General features: G+C 39.6%; 1 protein-coding gene across 1 annotated transcript in view; it reads right to left on the reverse strand.

Moving 5' to 3' along the window:
- The window catches only part of GREB1 (growth regulating estrogen receptor binding 1), a 93,932-nt gene that overhangs the window by 30,672 nt on the left and 43,115 nt on the right, over nucleotides 1–20,145 (reverse strand). The window contains exons 7-17 of the mRNA XM_070732891.1: nucleotides 18,288–18,401; nucleotides 16,423–16,545; nucleotides 13,823–13,963; nucleotides 13,501–13,686; nucleotides 11,836–12,186; nucleotides 8,611–8,739; nucleotides 6,581–6,715; nucleotides 6,224–6,421; nucleotides 5,962–6,142; nucleotides 4,048–4,240; nucleotides 1,535–1,671 (exon numbers count right to left, since the gene is read on the reverse strand). Coding sequence (XP_070588992.1) covers nucleotides 1,535–1,671; nucleotides 4,048–4,240; nucleotides 5,962–6,142; nucleotides 6,224–6,421; nucleotides 6,581–6,715; nucleotides 8,611–8,739; nucleotides 11,836–12,186; nucleotides 13,501–13,686; nucleotides 13,823–13,963; nucleotides 16,423–16,545; nucleotides 18,288–18,401 — 1,888 coding nt within the window. The remainder of the gene's footprint in view (nucleotides 1–1,534; nucleotides 1,672–4,047; nucleotides 4,241–5,961; nucleotides 6,143–6,223; nucleotides 6,422–6,580; nucleotides 6,716–8,610; nucleotides 8,740–11,835; nucleotides 12,187–13,500; nucleotides 13,687–13,822; nucleotides 13,964–16,422; nucleotides 16,546–18,287; nucleotides 18,402–20,145) is intronic.

Raw genomic sequence — 20,145 nt, forward strand, 5'->3', positions numbered from 1 at the left:
CCTCTCCGTAGACTCAGATAACCTAGGTTATCTTGAGATATTTTTCAATTCCCAGTCCAGGGAAAAGAGTGACTAAACTAGTCAGTCAGCTGGCTATTATACCTAAGAGAGTACTAGGTCTCCTCAGGCCTTTAATACAACAGCAAAATGACTCTCTTAATTCCAACAAAAAGTACAGTAAAACATGTGAAACATGACTGATTGCTATATATGTGTGTGTTTGAGAGAGAGAGAGAGAAAGATACAGACAGAGATTTATAAATACATATAGATATTCACAATTGCCCAGAATAGTCAGGAATAGCAGACATTTTAAATGGCACTCTGTGTTTTTATTATATTGTATTAACACAGACACACACACACACACACACACCACAACATATAACTCAGAGTTCATCTATGTTTATAGCCACGTTGTGGAACTCTTTCTTTATATACCGTATTTTTCGGACGGTACTTATAAGACGCATCTTATAAGACGCAGCAAGATTTCAAAGAGGTACCGTAAGTAAAAAAAGGTTTTTGTCCTCCCTGGCCCCTAGGGTCACTCTGCAAGCCTCCCAAACCTTCTTTGCACCCTGTTTTGACAAAAATGGACCCATTGTTGGGGGGGGGGACCCATGGCATGCAGAGGGTTTGGGAAGCCTGCAACATACTCCTGGGGCTGTGGGAAGGAAAAAAATGCCCCAGTTTTGCAAAAAGTGACCTGTTTTTTGCCCAGTTTTTACAAAAATGGGGTGCACAGAGAATTTGGGAAGCCTGCAGAGTGCTCCTCGGGCTGGGGAAGGTAAAAATGCTGTTTTTGGAAAAAATGGCCCTTTTTCACTCATTTTTTTAAAAAAACCAGGGTTTTTTTGCCTTCTTCCAGCCGCCAGAAGTTCTCTGCAGTCCTCCAAAACCCTCAGCACACCTCAGTTTTGTGAAAAACAGGCCCATTTTTACAAAATGGGTCATAGGGACGGGGCTTCAGAAGCCTAAAAATGGCTGTATTAGAAGTAGGCACCGACATTTCACCCTCTTTTAGGGGGTAAAAAATTTGTGTCTTGTACTCCAACACATAATTTATAAGGTAGTTTGTGGAAAAAAAACACAAAATCCTCAGGTACCAGCCCTTCCTCAAGAGTCAAATTGTTTCTTCCACCATCTCTGGGTGTTGCTAAATTCTGTCAACTCCTGTGGGAAACAAAGATCCAATATCAATGGAGGGCAAAAATTTGCTGCAGTTATCATCATGATCCTGAGAGAAAATAATGGTTTTCGTGTATTTGAGCGAGGCTTTAGGTCAGGGGCGTCTCCAAACTCAGCCACTTTAAGACCTGTGGACTTCAACTCTCAGAATTCTGGGAGTTGAAGTCCACAAATTTTAAAGTGACTAAGTTTGGAGACCCCTGCTTTAGATATATGAAAATATGTAAATCTAAAAGAATATCATTCTTTTAAAAAAAAGCCAATAATAAAACTCAGTTTTAAGAAACATTGCAGTTCCAAACTCTGCTTAAGTCTAAACATTATTAAATAGCACTCATTCTACCTTTTCCCCAGAGCCATGACCATTGCTTCAAAGGAGCTGTCATAACGAAGCAATGGAAGGCTGTGTCCAGAAAGTGTGGATTCAGTGAATTCATGCAATCCATAGTACTTCTTGTTTTCATGATATAAATCCATGCCCTAGAATAAACAAGATGGATTACAGTATGCAGTCATTTGCGATCATTATTATCATAACTATTCAAGCATTTAGTTAAATGTTCAATAGCTTTAGAAACAAATGACTAGAAGGACACACAATATATTTGCGCATGCACAAATACTAGTCTCCCCACCCCGCCCCAATCCAAATGGGGACACTTTGCTTTTCCTGTCAACAGATGAAGCTCATTTGTTGGGGGTAATATGCTGATTCTGTAAACCACTTAGAGAGGACTGTAAAGCACTATGAAGCAGTATATATGTCTAAAGTGCTATTAGGGCTGTGCAGTCTCTTGAAAGAGGTCCCTTGAAAAGCCCAGGACTCCCTTTCTGTGAAGAGGGTGAGTAGCTCTTTCCTCAGTTAAAGCACCCACCTTTTTTTCTAAGCTCATCCAGCTGCTTAAAAATTGCCACATCTGCATATATACAGACTCTACAACAATTCTGCTTTCCCCTTTCCCCATCTGGTGCAAAGTATCTCTTCGGAAGACTTTGCACCATCTAGTATTCATAGATAGCTTTCAAAAACAGTTTAAGCTCGACCGCCACTGTTTACTTCTTTGGTAGGGAGAAAAGTCAAGACAAAAACAATCAAGGCATAAAAGGGATTCTCGATTAAAGCGCTTCCATGTACCCTGAAACCACGTGAGGCTCACCTTCTTTAGGTTTTCCAACAGTTGCAACTGAATTGTAAATGTTAATGTAATATATGGAAAACTGCATTAGCCTGTATTAGTAGTGCCACATTACCAGCGTGCAATGAAATAAATTAACTGACTACAGTATGTCTTTAGATACCCCATCCATTTCACTTCTCCTGAAATAAAGTGCCAATAAACAAGGGAAGGGTAAGGCATGGACTTTTGCCTGAAAAGATGGTTGTTTGTTATGTTTCTCCACAAGTACAGGTAGTCCTCGGGTTATGTTGTCCCTGATGTATGACGTTTCATCGTTACGACGACCCGGGGACAGCTTTGAAGTCACCGCTGCCGCCTCCGCCTCCGTTTGGGCGAAGGGATCTCTGCTGTGGGCAGCGACTTCAGAGACCCCGCGGAGACCCCCTCGCCCGAACGGAGGCGGCGATGGCTTCAAGGGACCAACAGCCGGTCCTTCTTCATGCTGCGTTGCTGCATCCTCCAAGGCTGCTGCTGCCGCCGCCACCTCCATTCAGACAAGGGGATCTCTGCGGTGGGTGGCCTCGGAGCCACTGCTGCCACCCACCGCAGAGATCCCCTTGCCCAAACAGAGGCAGCAATGCAGTGCCGAGAAGGACTGGCTGTTGGTCCCTTGAAGCTGCTGCTGCCACCACCACCACCACCTCTGTTCAGGCAAGGGGATCTCCGCGGTGGGTGACCTCGGAGCCGGAGATCACTTTGGCTGAATGGCGGCACCGGCGCCAGCAGCTTCAAGGGGCCAACAGCTGGTCCTTCTTCGCGCTGCATTGCCGCCTCCATTCGGGCTAGGGGATCTCCACGGTGGGCAGCCTCGGAGGCTGCAGTAATGCAGCGCTAAGAAGGACCGGCTGTTGGCCCCTTGAAAACGACGATGCCTCCTCCATTCATATAAATCGGAATACAATATTCCTACTTACACGGAAATTCGGCTTACGATGCCCCGTAGGAACGGATCGATGTCGTAAGTCGGGGACTACCTGTATATGAAAGAGATCTTGGCAAATCGTGTTGTTACAAATAAAGCATCCCCCTCAAGTTCTTAAAGCAGCCGTGGCCTCTGGAAGGCTCAGCTTTCCCGAATGGTTTGCATATGGATATGCATCAGGGGTGGGTTCTGGATCGTTTTGCTGCCAGTTCACTCAGGAGCGTGCCACGCATGTGGGCATGCTTTTCATGCACACTCACCCCTGCGGCAATCAAAAAATAACTTCTACACATGCCCAGAAGCAAAATCCAAGATGGTGGCGTCCACGGACCGGCACCAACAGAACCGCCTCCATCATGTCATCGCTGGTTTACTCACAGTTCTAAAGAACCAGTTAGAACCAATAAAAACCCACCTCTGATATGCATGCATAGACAACATTATCACAGTGACTACTGGCAAACGGAAGCTTGCATACATGTGCGATGTGCCATGACAACCTGGAAGTTTTTTCAAAGCAGAACCTTCTACCTCAACAGTTGGGGTTTGCTCACATCCACCCACTTTGAGCAGATTTATTCTAAATGCTTTGCACAGCCCTATTGCACATTCCGGGTGCAAAGAAGTAAGCAAAATGGGATAGGAGAATATAAGAATGGATGAACCAAGAAGGAAATCCATTTTGTTAAACTGTCATGCTATCATTAAATACATTTTTTAAAAAGCTCATGTTGATCCTAAAAGTTATTTTCTTACATTGTTGTATAATGAAGGCCAGTGAATTTCATTGTAAGGGCTAATGCGGGTGTATTGGGTCTGCAATGCGTAAGGAAAGGAAGTCACATGAAGGGTGACAATGTTGGGCGCTTCCTTCACCTCTCTACAATTCAGCAGTCTGTCCACAAGTCCCACAGCTGGATCTGAGTGAGGGTACAGACTATGAACTGCTCTGTAAAAGAGAGAATGGGTGCAGTCAAGGGTTGACATTCTATAAAGTACAGAGTAAATATAAACACCGTATTAGCAGAGAGTAAAATAGATGCATTTCCATCTGTTACACATTTAAATATGATAAATATTTATTTATTTATTTGAATTTGTCACACAAAAATGAGAAGAAGAATAAGACGATAAAAATGCAATGATAAGCAAATTAGTGCACTTATGCACTACTTATGCACCCTCTACTGACTACTTAAATTTGAAGTAAGGTCTACAGAAATCAATTTGTGACTGAAACTGTAAAAATTTGTAGAGGAGACAATTGAATTGGGTAGGGCATCCCAGACTATGACAACTCTATTACAGAAATCATATTTTTTACAGTCAAGTTTAGAACGATTTACATAGAGTATAAAGCAGTTATTTGCGGGCGTATTATTGCGATTAAAACAGAAAAAGCCATCTACAGGTAAAATATTGTATGCAATACCTAGGTCTGACTGCAAGGGGGAACTAAACATCTCCCCCTGGGCACATTTAATTTATACATGGTATGCCTGTGTGTGTGTCTGTTAGTATATGGGGTTTTTTTAAATCTTTAAATATTTTAATTAATTGAATTATTTATGATTTGTTTTACACTTGTTGTGAGCCGCCCCGAGTCTTCGGAGAGGGGCGGCATACAAATCCAAATAATAAATAAATAAATAAATAAATAAAGTTACAGACTGCAAGACAGTAAGTTATTCAAACCAAGAATTTCGAGCCTGGTAGCATAAGGAATTCTATTGTGTATAGAATTGTGAGGTATCTATATCTATATATGAGATACATCTATGAGACATATCTATTTATGATAGATAGATAGATAGATAGATAGATAGATAGATAGATAGATAGATAGATAGATAGATAGACAGACAGACAGACAGACAGACAGACAGACAGACAGACAGACAGACAGACAGACAGACAGACAGACAGACAATGATAGATAGATAGATAGATAGATAGATAGATAGATAGATAGATAGATAGATAGATAGATAGATGAGAGAGAGAGAGATATGATAGATGATAGATAAATCTACAGATAGTCTCACAACCTTACAACCACAACGGAGCCCAAAGTTTATGTTATTAAGTAAAAAAATTGTTAAGTGAATTTGTTTTATTTTACAATTTTCTTGCCACGTTTGTTAAGTGAATTGTTTAGTAAATCTGGGTTCTCTGTTGACTTTGCTTGTCAAAAGGTCTCAAAATGTCTTCTGAACACTACAACTGTCATAAATGAGTCAGTTGTCAAGCATCTGATTATAAATCACATGATCATTAGAATGCTTCAGTGGTCACAAGTGTGTAAAAAGTCATAAGTCACTAATTTCAGTGTTGATGTAACTTTGAAAAGTCACTAAATGAGCTGTTGTAAGTCAGGAACTACCTCTATATCTCTGTCTGTCTGTCTGTCTGTCTGTCTGTCTGTCTGTCTGTCTGTCTGTCTGTCTGTCTGTCTGTCTGTCTGTCTGTCTGTCTGTTTGCTTCCCTGCAGGTACAAATAATTGCCTACCTCCTTAATTTTTTCATATTTTTTACCAACATGGGTGAAACGGCTCTAGATGAATTAATACAAACAGTGCAGAAGGAATATTTATTGATATATTTAAGAAGCTTGCACAGGATAGCAGTTCTCTACTGCTCAGTCACAACACTAAAAAAATTCTTTCTTACCTTACAAGATCCCGGTGAGCATGGTCATGAATGAGTACAAACAATGTGTGTGGGTTCTGCAAAGAGTTCTGCAAGAAAGTTTTAAACTTTAACTGGGCATCAGCATCAAGCTTTACAACGTATTGTTCCACTCTCTCTTTTGTCAGTTGTTCCTTCTCCAAGCCAAGCTCTAATAAAACACCTAAAGAAAGATACTGCGTGTCAGCTAACTGAAATGAATTTGGGCTATGGTTCTGTTCTACCTACTGACACCAATCAGCACCTGAATGCCAGAGGTGGAAGAGGGTTTGCTGATAGGTCACTTCTGAAGGAGGGACACATATCAGGAAATCTATTTTCTCAAAGGAGCCCAAGTCAAGGTTTTGGGTGCTGGAATCTGCAATGGAGCAAACATGAGAGAGCAATTTCTGGGCCACAGTGAGCTGGAAAGGGCAGATCTGATGCCGCTCAAGGTTATAACCTAGTAGGGGAAAAAAGCAAAAAGATGGTGAGAAAAAAATGTAATTCTTTATTTACTTAAATTCCTAAATTGTGAGGTGAACATTCAATGACAAGACTCTTGGAAAAAAGGGCAGAAAGGATATAAATACATGGGGAAAAATCTCTGTCTCATACACACCACACATACTTGTACACACAGATGCTCCAGTTGCATCCAGGGTTGCCGGTTTATTTGCAGAAGCAGAGAGAGATGATGATATGTGGGTTCTATTTTCTTGATAATATTTATCCAACAAAACATCAAGGTCACCATCTAACAAAATAAAAATTATTTTACTCTTTTGTGTTAAAGCCATACGGATCTGTAACAGAACTTTAGAAATTGTAAAGTTGTATTAAAGCTGTGGAATATTCAGGAACATTCCAACTCTTGAGGAAGAAAGGTGCTATAGTTTACAATTACAGAATGGTGCCTCTGGGTATAATATTTAAAATTCAGTTACCAGTATTTAACTTAGGATGTTGCATGAAGGAAATAATTTTATTTTAATTTTTAATTTTATGCTTTTAGATTGGTTTCAACTATTGTAGGGTGGTAGGGAAGAATTTTAAAAGAAAATACACCCATTTAGGACAAACATATTAATCTGACAGACAATGTGCCATTTAATCTAGTGCCCTGTAAATGGCAACTAAAAATAAGGTGTTTTCAGACTTTACTATCACCTGTCTATCAGTTGGCAAATAAATAATATTATCTGACAGTAAGTGGTAGACTAATGTGAGCTGGGGGGGTGGCATCAAAGCACCTAATAGGAATCTGCATAAGGCCATTTCCCACCACTGGCCTTAAACTTGCAGTTCCTGGCAAGTTTAAAATTGTATGTGCCACAATCCCCTATTATTATTATTATTTATTAGATTTGTATGCCGCCCCTCTCCATAGACTCGGGGCGGCTCACAACAGTGATAAAAACAATACATGGTAACAAATCTAATAATTAAATCTAAAATAACAGTTTTACATTAAAAAGTCTAAAAAGAAAAAAACCCCAATAGATAAAATACATACACACAGTGATATCATGCACAAAATTACATAGGTAAGGGGGGGATGTCTCAGTTCCCCCAAGCCTGATGACAGAGGTGGGTTTTAAGGAGTTTACAAAAGGCAAGGAGGGTGGGGGTAGTCCTAATCTCTGGGGGGAGTTGATTCCAGAGGGTTGGAGCCACCACATAGAAAGCTCTTCCCCTGGATCCCGCCAGATGACATTGTTTAGTCAAAGGGACCCGGAGAAGACCAACTCTGTGGGACCTAACCGGCCGCTGGGAAGGCGGTCTCGCAGATATCCTGGTTCAGTGCCATGAAGGGCTTTATAGGTCATAACCAACACTTTGAATTGTGACTGGAAACTGATCGGCAACCAATGCAGACTGCGGAGTGTTGGAGTAACATGGGCATACTTAGGAAAGCCCATGATTGCTCTCACATCTGCATTCTGCACAATCTGAAGTTTCTGAACACTTTTCAAAGATAGCCCCATGTAGAGAGTGTTACAATAGTCGAACCTCGAGGTGATGAGGGCATGAGTGACTGTGAGCAGTGAGTCCCGGTCCAGATAGAGCCGCAACTGGTGCACCAGGCGAACCTGGGCAAACGCCCCCCTCGCCACAGCCGAAAGATGGTTCTCTAGTGTGAGCTGTGGATCGAGGAGGATGCGCAAGTTGCAGACCCTCTCCGAGGAGGTCAATAATTCCCCCCCCCCAGGGTAATGGACGGACAAATGGAGTTGTCCTTGGGAGGCAAAACCCATAGCCACTCTTTCTTATCAGGGTTGAGTTTATACTTTGTCTTGGTCAATGTCCCCCATAGCCTGATAATGGGAAGTGTGAAAAAAATACCAGCCAATTAGTGCCCCAAATCTACTTTTGTTCTTTATTAACACATTTGCTTTTTAACATGAAAAAAAAACCACCTGCAAACACACTGTAAAGCAGGGGTGAAATTCAGCAGGTTCTGGAGAACCAGTAGTGGAAACTTTGAGTAGTTTTGAGAACTGGCAAATACCACCTCTGGCTGGCCCCAGAGTGGGGCGGGAATGGGTATTTTGTGGTATCCTTTCCCTGCCATACCCACCAAGCCATGCCTACAGAACCGGTAGGGAGTTTTTTTTGAATTTCACCCCTGCAAAAGTTCCCATGGTCTACCTGGGCAGAGAGAATTAAAAAATGGTCCAAGAACTTCTCCTTTCCCAGTAACTAGCTCGTAGCTAACTTCTTTCTGATATTCTGCTGGAGTGAACATGCTTTCAGAGAGTATTCTTGCTTGATATTTTCCTAAAAGATAGAAAAAGAGAAGAGAAATATCTGAATCACAATTCTATCGAAGTCAGGATTATTTTTCTGAGGTTCAAGAGCATGAAGTATCCTTCTGCAGCCAGAAACCCTCCAGGTCTGAGAATAACCTTCATATTCTCATTTGTAAGAATCAAAATTGTCATTGAAAGCAATGAAGGGATACTAGTTTGGGGAATAAAAAATGAATAAAATGGGGGGGGGGTGCAGATGACAGATAGATTGGGATATGGTTGCTAATGGCATAGAGACTACCTAGAAATATCAAAGTTCCAAGAAGGCAGAATATATTGTAAATAACTTCCAGCTCCTTTTCTCCCAAAATTTGGACCAACAGTATCTATGCTGGTCCAGGCTCAAGGGTATTCAAAGCAAAAAGAATATTTAGATCTGCAGTTTAATTTTGGAACAGTACATTTACAAAAATATTTTACTTCATAGTGTTGCTCAATTTGCTCTGTTCCTGAACAAATTTTAACGCTTCTGAAAATGATTTGTGCAGAAAAGATTGTCTTCTTTGAGAAATGTCATTTATTTAGTCCTGTTTATAAAAGGACAATTTATTGTTAAATTTAAATAACTGTTTTTGCCCTAATTATATAATTATCTAATCACATAATTATGATATTTATCCTTACAATTTATATTGACTGGTTCCCAATATGATCAAATTGTTTATTTATACCCTATGACTATCATTAAGTGTTGTACCTTATGATTATTGACAAATGTATCTTTTCTTTTATGTACACTGAGAGCATATGCATCAAAGACAAATTCTTGTGTGTCCAATCACACTTGGCCAATAAAGAATTTTATTCTATTCTATTCTATTCTATTCTATTATAAAAACACCTTTATAAATAGAATTTCTCCCCTCACCCCTTCCTCCAAAACATTCTATGGGCCAAACCTTCTGCAAATGTCCTGTTTTCAACATGTTCCAGAAAGCAGATAATGTTGGAGACAAACAAACCTCCAAAAGGTTGGTCCAAAGGTGATTTCTTCACCTCTCAGAAATTGAGAGGAACCAACTGTTTTTCCTGACATGATTAAAATGGCTGGGCTTTGCCAATGTTGGTTGCAAATGTTGGTTGGCATGGCAAAAGCAAGCAAGCCAAAAGCATTCTATTCTAAACACATAATTAAAAACAAGAATCCACTTCCACCCCAGAGTATTCTGGTTTTAACTTATTTAATTTCTGTTTATTTAATACATAATGGTTTAAAGTTTGAACCTTTTCACGATGTTTTAAGTCACTCAAAGTTGTTTGACAGTAAGATGGGAGGCATATCAATTTAATTAATTAATGCAACCAAATGGAAAGATATTAATATGCAGTATCTGGCAAGAATGATTTATTTATACATTTATTGTATTTACAGAATTATTTGAAAAAATCATATTTTAAAAGAAAATCTATAGAATACTATAAATAATGTTATGGAAGCCAAAGATACACAAATCAATAAGCAACAAATCATAAAGCCTGGATGAAAAGGTGCATCTTCCTATATTTAAGAGATTTTAGCCAAGAAAGAAAGAAAGAAAAAGACGGAAGACAGAGAAAAACAAAGAAGGATCATAAATAATATTGTCTGGAATCTCATAAAACATTATGAATGCAACTAGAAGATGACATGATAAATTTCTGCCTTGGAAGAACTCCAATGTTCAGGTGTGCAAATAGCATAACCTTCTGGCCATGCTAATCTTACAAAGTGAATATTCAGTCAATAGTTCATTTTATGACAAGGCCATCAAATAATATGTCACACTTATTAGCATGTAATTTAATGAGATTTCACAACATGACAAATTATCCAGAAAAGAAATACCACCAAGAGTCTTAATATGGTTCTTTTAATAGAAAGCCAACAGTTGATGTATTTTGCATCATGAATATGCTGAAAATCTGCATTCTGTAGCTCTTCTGATACAGATTTTAGGACAACTGATCGTCTGCTAAGCTTAAATGTTTCCAAGACCATTTTATCAGAGCACCAATACTGGGGATGGTGGTGATGAGAGAGAGAAGCAAGGGGAACTCTGATGCAAACAGGCGATAATACAAGCCCTGTCCATTTTTTCTGTATATTCCGATACTACTAATAGGGACAGCCTTCTGCTGCACAAATCCCAGTGACCAGTTAGGTCCCACAGAGTGGGTCTTCTCCAGGTCCCGTCAACTAAACAATGCCGCTTAGCGGGACCAAGGGGAAGAGCCTTCTCTTTGGCGGCCCCGGCCCTCTGGAACCAACTCCCCCCAGAGATTAGAATTGCCCCCACCCTCCTTGCCTTTCGTAAGCTACTTAAAACCCACCTCTGCCGCCAGGCATGGGGGAATTGAGATACCCTTTCCCCCTAGGCCTTTACAATTTTATGCATGGTATGTCTGTATGTATGTTTGGTTTTTTATTATAATGGGTTTTAATTGTTTTTAGTATTGGATTATTGTTATATGCTGTCCTATTATTGCTGTTAGCCGCCCCGAGTCTCCGGAGAGGGGCGGCATACAAATCCAATCAATCAATCAAAATAATAATAATAATAATAATAATAATAATAATAATAATAATAATAATAGTAATAGGCAGAACTTGAACCACAATGCTGCACAACAGCATATGCAGATGCAGCTATAGGAGAACATAAGGCAACTGCAAGAGATAAACAGGATATTCTTGTAGGATTACATTTATCTAAAATAGAAAAAAAATGTTATTGTGTGTAGATTGGCCTGGGTATCCATAACCAAGGTAATAGGGATGGAATCCCTACACAGCTACTGTTCAAAGGTCATACCTATTTTTATCTAGATAGAGGACAAACATTAAAATTCAAGGCAAGAAGACAGAAGCAGGTTGCTTTGCATAGCTTGATGAAAATGTAGAGGAACTTCTCCGATTGGAGAGGTCATACTGTACATATGTAAAGTACAAAAAAAGAAGGGATGATAGGAGGAGAAATTTCATGCCTTATTCATTGCCAAATGGGAAATAGGACAAAGTAAGCGTTTCACTGGTTTCAGAAGGGGGGGGGGGGAACCAACGATCACATGTTTCATACTTGCTCACCTGTAACCACAATGCAAGAGTCTATGGTTCTGTTTCTACAAGCACAGATGATCACCACATAGTTGGTCTTTGCCAGCTTTCCCTCAAGGAGCATCTTGAACATTTCTGAAAGCCCTTCAGCCAACGAATAGCTGCACTCAATGATGTGGACGCTGTCGTTGCATGAGCTGGCTGCCAGGCCTGCTAGCCAGGGGAGTTGAGCCGATGTGACTGGGGCAATGGGGCCAGGAATGTGAGGAAAAGCTTGGGGAAGGGCCTGCTGGTACTGACGGATTTCAGAGAGGTACATCTCTCTCCATGAACGCATGAAGATCTGTTCCAAATCCTCAATCAAAGGTACCTGGTCTGAAGCTAGGGGGAAAATCAGAAGAGCAAAAAAAAGATGATGAACAGGCGAGATTCATCTGCTATCCAAGCTACGGTATTCCCTTCTCCTCTGGTTACATTAAACTCATTCCAAACATCAGATTGCTGTAGTTTTTATATACATGGTCAAAATACTGACAGTCTTAAAATTACATCCAAGGAAGATGAATTAAAGAGACACACAATCATTGTAAAATAAAAAAAGAAGAAACTGCTCATGCAAAAGACTAGTGTCATAAATTTATATTCAATATAATTGTATTACTGCATTTTTAATTTCAACATTTACCATTGGAGAAAACAGTTCTTGTTTTATCTCCAGAAGTTACAGGAGCAGTTATTTCAAGTCTCACATTAGACACTTTTCGTATAAAAATATGATTTTAGTCTTGCCATGAAATGATAGTTATTATATAGTACAGAATAAATGAAGCACATTTATTTATGTGCAAATTAGTTCTCAACTAACATTGGGACTATGTAAATGGTCCTTCAAGCTGATTAAATAACTTTTCCCTACATTTTCCCAGACTGAAGAAGCTTCTTGCATGAGAAGTTAAATGTTTTCAAAGGAAAAAATCAAGAAAGTCCAGTTGCCTTTTGGGGAATGGGGGGGAAAGCACCTATAGGACAACCATTATCTGGATCAGGGGTCTCCAATCTTGGCGGACAGTGATGGGCTACCAAAATTTTTACTACCACACTGTGGGCGTGGCTTCTGCATTTTGTTTCAACATCTTTCAGTGCAAATTGGGTGCTCTGGGGTGGAGCTCCAAATTTTGCTACTGGAATTGCATTCCTGACCATTCCCGTAGGAGTCCATCACTGCTGGCGGACTTCAACTTCCAGAATTCCCCAGCCAGCTTTGGTTTGCTGGCTGGGGAATTCTGGGAGTTGAAGTCCGCCAGGCATGTTGCCAAGTTTGGAGACCACTGACCTGGATGATGAAGAATCTCATGATGGCCACATTATCCCAGGTTTTTTTCTTAAATAAGGAAAGTGCACTGAATTTCTACGATATGACATTACAGTCTATAGATTGCACCTTTTCACAACACTTTAAAGCAAAATATTATGCATGCAGAAGACAGGAAATTGAAGGAAATGATAAGGAATTCAATCAATGTACATGCACAGGGAGGCTGTCACATTTACTGGAGCTACTCGTTATATGTGCACCCAAATCAAATAATTTTTTAAAAAAGATTCTATTCCAGTTTATGAAATCACATTTTCAATAACAATTGGAACTGACAATTCTAGAACACGTGAAATAGGATGTCGATTGAATAAACTCACCAAGCTGAACCAAGTAGTACACTGTTAACAACAGCTGCATTTCCTCTGAAATTGGCTGTACAGTGGAGGCTCCATATTGTTCATAAGACCTAGACAGAGACTGGGCATTCTTATAACATGTATACAAAAGAGGGCTCACTAGGACATCATTAAGGTTCCCACAAAGGTAAGGGAAGTTCCCATGCCCTGTTGAAGCAAAACATAACAAAGTGGATCCCAAGTGCACCATATAAAGAGGCATAAATGTGTTACAAGGGGTTTAAAAAAAGAGAGCGATGTAATTGCATTAAAGAAGTTGGTCTTTTTTATATAATTGCTTTACCTTTAAATATGACTAGTTTTGCTTTATATATTTTCAGGAAATTTTCAGGAACCGAAACTGGCTCCCCAGAAGCCACTATTGGAGAAGATGCTGGTCCTACCAAGGTAGCATGAGGTAAACTGGAGAGCCCTCCTCCGCCATCTGAAAATCAATTTAAACTTTGATTTAAAAGAATAAGCAAACAAGAAGAAGAAGAAGAAGAAGAAGAAGAAGAAGAAGAAGAAGAAGAAGAAGAAGAAGAAGAAGAAGAAGAAGAGGAAAGATAAAGTATTTTAACTTTCACAGAATTCATGCACTTGAATCATTTGGGAAGGAGCAGTTCCCGTATGTATGTATGTATGTATGTATGTATGTATGTATGTATGTATGTATGTATGTATGTATTTATTTATTTATTTTATTTATTCATTTGTCCAATTCACAAATACATAGGAAGAAAAATAGACATGTAGTAATATATATAAGGGTAAAAGTGAACTTAGAGGACAGGATATATGAAAGAAAGAGAATATATATGATAAGTGAGGGAAAGGAAAGACAATTGGACAGGGGACAAAAGGCACACCAGTGCACTTATGTACGCCCCTTACTGGCCTCTTAGGAACCTGGAGAGGTCAATCGTATTGAGGACATGGAATTAAGGCCTTTGTCACTAGCTTTTATCCCAGTGAACTAGTTTCTTCCTCCTTCCCTCCTGTCTCTATACTACATTCCTCCTGTTCTTAAATTTCAGCCAACCAATTCCATATTGCTTCTATTGGCAGTGCAGGGATTAGAATGCAATACTGTAGGCTATTTCTGCTGTCTGCCATCTGCCTGCAATTTGGCAGTTCAAATCTCACCAGGCTCAAGGTTGACTCAGCCTTCCATCCTTCCGAGATGGGTAAAATGAGGACCCAGATTGTTGGGGAAAATATGCCGACTCTGTAAACCTCTTAGAGAGGGCTGTAAAGTACTGTGGAGCAGCATATGCATCTAAGTGCTATTGCTAATGCTATCCAGCCTCCAGTCCCAACTCTGATTTCCTAACATAGCATTCATTCATCTTCAGCCTCTATCCCAATAGAAGATGAGAAACAACCACAAGGATCAGGCAAAGTTGATGTATTTTAATTATGATTACATTAATAACTTGTTTTTTAAAAATCACACATGGTAATGCCTGGGACAGTCTTACAATTACCTGAGGTATCATTTTCAAGTGATCCTCGACTTACAACCACCACTGAGATACCAAAATTCATTGTTCAGTGGTGCGGACATGTGACAGTGACTTGTGATTTTTTCTGTTGGCTTCCTTGGAAGCTGGCTGGAAAGGGTGCAATTGTGACCATGTGACTGCTGCTTGTCAAGTGTCCAGATCATGATCCCATGACTACATGGACACTGCAACCGTCAAAAGTCACTTTATTTTTTACTACTTTTGTTAACTTTGAATGGTCACCAAACAAATGATTGTAAGTAGAGGACTACTGTAACAAAGCAATGGATACATAATGCATTTTTCTGCTAAGGACTGCAAAGTGAATTCAGTGAACTTCAACTCAAGGCATGGATATGCATATCTATATTCATTCTCATTCAGAGACTATGTATATAATAGAGCCAGCTTATTATATAAAAAAGAGTTTGAAAAGAAATTATACAAAACAATTTGCTAACTTTCAAACAGGCATCCAATAGGAATCTATGTACAATGGAATCTCGGTTAGCGAACGCCTTGGTTAGTGTATTTTTTGGATAACGAACAAAACGTTTGGCAAAAATTTGCTTCAGATAACGAACAAAAATTCAGATAGCAAACAGCCACAGAAAATTTTGGTTATTATCCAAAATGTTACATCCAGCAACAAAGCGTTGCTTTCACTAGGACAAAGCAGGTGCCCCACTGTCTATGCCTCCTGTGTGTTACACCCCCTCTCAGCAATATGGGGGGGCTGAGTTCACTGAGACCCAGGGTGACTTGGCAAAGCAGCTGCCACAAGATCTGAGGGGAGGCCCTGGCAACTGCTGAGGCAGCTCCGGCCGCTTCCCTTCGTCACGTGGCGTTCCCAGCACTGCTGCTCCTTGAAGGGAAGCACTGCCATCGCCGCCACCAGGAAGAAAAAAGTTGGTGCAGCTGCCTAGAGGTAAAAAAACGAACCACTGAGGAAAGAAGTCCCCCGAAGTTGCCGGTATTGCAGCCGCCCCACCCTTCCTGCAGCTTGGAGTGGTTAGACAGTAGAGACTGGGAGGCTGTTAAGCGGGCGGCCAGGCGGGGCATGTCGGATCTCGACTCTCATCCAGTCTCATCCCGTCCCCTCAGATCTTGTGGCAGGTGTTTGCCAAGTTCCCCTGGGATCACCCTGAGGAAAAATGCGGTGCCTCTGGGAACCCCAGGTGAATTCCCCAAGAGAGAAAGAGGGGGGGAGTGAGGGACAATATGGGGGGGAGAGAAACAGGGGCTGGGAACCACTTAAATCCATTTCCATTATTTCCTATGGGGAAAATTGTTTCGGATAACGACCATTTCAGTTAACAACCAACCTTCGAGAATGGATTGTGGTCGTTAACCAAGGTACCACTATACTAGAATCTTAACCCAAAAAATCTTTGATTACCATTTTTATTTCTAGTTGGGATTTGTGAGTTGGGCTGCATATTCCAGGCTTCGTTGGAGGAGGGAGACTCTGGTGACCACCCTTTGTGGCGTTTTTTGGGAGGTCCTGGGTTTGTTGAAGTGCCTAGGTAACAATAAAAATACAAAACTACAATTTTGTTTCCTTGGTGAAAGCACATAGCTGAAAATTTGCATATCATCCTTTAAAAACCACTTGACTCCTTTGCAACAACCCCATGAGAGTGTATTTTTAAAAAAAGACAATGGTACATTAATGACAAATCAATAACAATTCAACAGACTATTAAGCAATTTTTTACTAGTCTAAATACTAGAAAGAAAAGACAATTTACAAACATATATTAGAACTAGATGTTCAAATTCTGTGCAGTGGTTGTATCATACTATTTTCACAACTTTTCCTCACGAGGGCACTATACACTACTTATATTGTAATTCATCTAGTACTTCACTTACCTTTCTCCAGCAAATTCACAGAGAAAAGTTCACATGATATTTTAGAAGTAACAAGTTTCCATAAAGAGTAAATGCTGTGAGATGAATTTTCAAGTAAATCAAAGTTTTGTTTGCACCTACAGCTGAGCAGGCAAGGAAATGAAATAGAGCTTTCTGGTAAAAATGGCCCTGCTGTGTATTGTCCTAATCTGCCTAGGACCTTTTTTTAAAAAATGGATCTGCTGGATTTGAAAGACAGAAACTCCCAGGAATGTAGACTTGAATTAGAAATGAACTGCCTCCCTCCCTGCCATCTCCCAAAAGAAAAGAAAAGAAAAAGCAGTGAGAATTGTTTTAATAGTTGAATAGCAAGTTTTTAGAAACTTCTGAATTAGTTACATGATATTAACTCCTTGGCAAATCTTACTACTGACATGAATAATAGGATGAGCAGTTTTGATATTTGTCTTTAACATTTGAATATACTGACCTTACGTTGTCTATTGTTTCTTTTATTTTTTATTCTACTATGTACAACAATTTTTTTCATCAATTCATTTATATACAGGACCTATATGTTTGCTTGTCTTAGAGTCATACAGTGACTCTAAGCAGTTTACAGTAATCCTTAAAACATAGTTAAAACAAAGGTACTTTCTCTTCAGATTGAACCAAACTTTCTTGCAGCTCAACTCCTGGCATAGCCCAATGCTTCAGAAAAGAGCCATATCTTCACAGCCATAAACAAAGCTAAAAGGGTAGGAATTTCTCAGTGGGAGATTATTTCAAAGGCCTAGGAGATGTGCCTCCGAAGTCCCATCAGGTAGCAGAATTTAAGGGAGGGGACCTGAAACACCCCCACTCTATCTAAACTAGCAGGAGGGCCAGTCCTGCAAATACTCGTGTACAGAGACCTAGGCATATGTGGAGGGAGACACAAAGAACAGTAAGAAAAAGCTTTTGCTTTGAAGCCAAAGGTCATGAAAGCAAGTGCAAAATAAACTTTTTGAAAGCCATAGTATCCAATAGATGGGCTATTTTTACCAGGAAGCTCCTATCTCACATCAAAACTTGCCTCTCTTCAAGCAAACCCAGCGGAGAAATTTTCCATATACTGGGAGGTTTATACGGCAAATACTTCAAGTCCCGTGGCTTCAATTTACATAGGGCCTTAAAAGAAAGCTCCTGTTGAACTGTGCTTGAAAACAGATGGCTAGCAGAATCATTTTTATATACAGTACTTATATACTAGGTCCAATGGTACATTTGTCTCCTGGTGAAAAAGACCCTTCTTCCATCAGCAAGGCTAAATTTCATTGTGTGAATGCAAGCCCACACTTGGCTTAACCTGAACACAATTCCAGTGTCTGGAATACACAAGCATGTAATTGCACAAACAAAATAAGATACCTAATGTGGATGGTTTTGTCATGGAAGGTGAATTGCTTTTTAGTGAGTGTTGATAGGAAGAGTCTTTCCCATTGTAGGCTGGATGGCAAGCAGCTGGTGGGATGTGGTCGGGAACTGTCTCAATGTGAAGGGAAAAAAACGGTCAGCAGTGTAGTGCTTTTTTATATATCAAGTCAAAATTGAAGAACTCATCACAGCCAACTCGCCATGACCAATTTGCTATGGTCAACTCGCCACAAGATTCACTAAGCTCTTTTTATTTTTGTTGACCACATTTTCATCAAAATTATTTTATCTTTTGTATCAAAGGAAATCCTTCTTATGACTACCAGCTTTTGTAATGCTTTCACGAATAATAAAAGGAACTGATCCTGCATTGAATTGTCCCATGGCGATTTGGCCATGGCAAGTTGACTGCAGTGAACTGGCCATGGTGAGTTGTCATAGACCCCCATCAAGTTATGCAACTGATGTTTAACATACCTTTTTAAATAGGCAATGCTGCATTTGTATTAAATTCACTAGAGTTGTTTCTGTTAAAAAGTCATTCAGAGTTCCAGATTATAAGCTAGAGGCATCTAAGAAATGTCAGCTGGCTGAGGGAATCACTATTATATGCCCCTATAGCTAATGAACTTGAGTACATAACTAAGTCTTCAACATAATGCATGGAACTTTCAACTTCATGTTATACAGCTTTTAGAAATGTCCATTGCTCCAGAATTGAGAAAAGGAGCAAAAGTTAAGTTCTTCCTTCTTATTATAATTATAATTATTATTATCATCATCATTATCATCATCATTATTATTTAAAAATGGAATGGATTAATTACAAAAAGGCATTTGATTCTTTACCCCATAGCTGGATTAACACCTGTCTGGGAAACTTTGGAATCATCAAGAATATCTGTACATTTTTGAAAGCAAATATGCAAGAAACGGAAAACAATTCTAACAGCAAATGGGGAGGACATTGACAAAGACAGAGGTTACAAATACCTAGGCATATTGGAAGCAGATAACATCTTGAATGGAAAAGTCAAAGAGTCAACATAAAAGGAATACATCAGGAGGGTCCGAAAATCAAAACTGAATGCTGGAAACATAATTAAAGCCATTAATACATGGGCAGTGCCAGTAATATGCTACCCAGCTGAAATATCAGCTGGACTATAGCTGAACTGGAAAACCTGGACTGAAAAACACGTAAACCAACAGGTTGTATCTGCCAAGAAGAATAAGGGGACGACAGAGAATGAGGTGACTGAATGGAGTTACTGAAGAAGTCGGCATGAGCTTAAATGGACTCCGTGGGGGGTTGATAGAGGACAGGAGGGCCCGGAGGCATGTTGTCCATGGAGTCACAATGAGTTGGACACGATTTCATGACTAATAAGAAATACCTAACTTCAGGATTTTTTTCATTATGATTACTTGCCACATTCCCTTTCAGGATAAAAATATTATACAAATCACAGATGTGAGAAACAGTAAGCCACATAATTAGTAGTGTGAAATAAGAGAAAGGGAAGAGATATGTAGCTAAATCTATACTGCATCATTCATTGTACCTGATGATATTTATGTATTTCTCTAGCTTCAAAAAAATTTCTAGTTCCATCAGTCTGGTACATGATTCAAATATATTCCTTTCTTCTTTAATTTTCTTTTATTTCTCTTATTTTTCTTTTATGGAGGATGATTCTGTTATTTTTTTCTAGTTTTTCTTTTCCCCTCAACCCTTTTACTCTTCCTCCATATTTATTTTCTTTTTCCATCCTCATCCATTCTATCATTAATGTATTTCTTCTATTTATCCATTTTTTAATTCAATCCAAGCTTTACTCCCCTTTAGCCC

This window comes from Erythrolamprus reginae, chromosome 1 (assembly GCF_031021105.1).
Source record: "Erythrolamprus reginae isolate rEryReg1 chromosome 1, rEryReg1.hap1, whole genome shotgun sequence".
Lineage (NCBI taxonomy): Eukaryota > Metazoa > Chordata > Lepidosauria > Squamata > Dipsadidae > Erythrolamprus > Erythrolamprus reginae.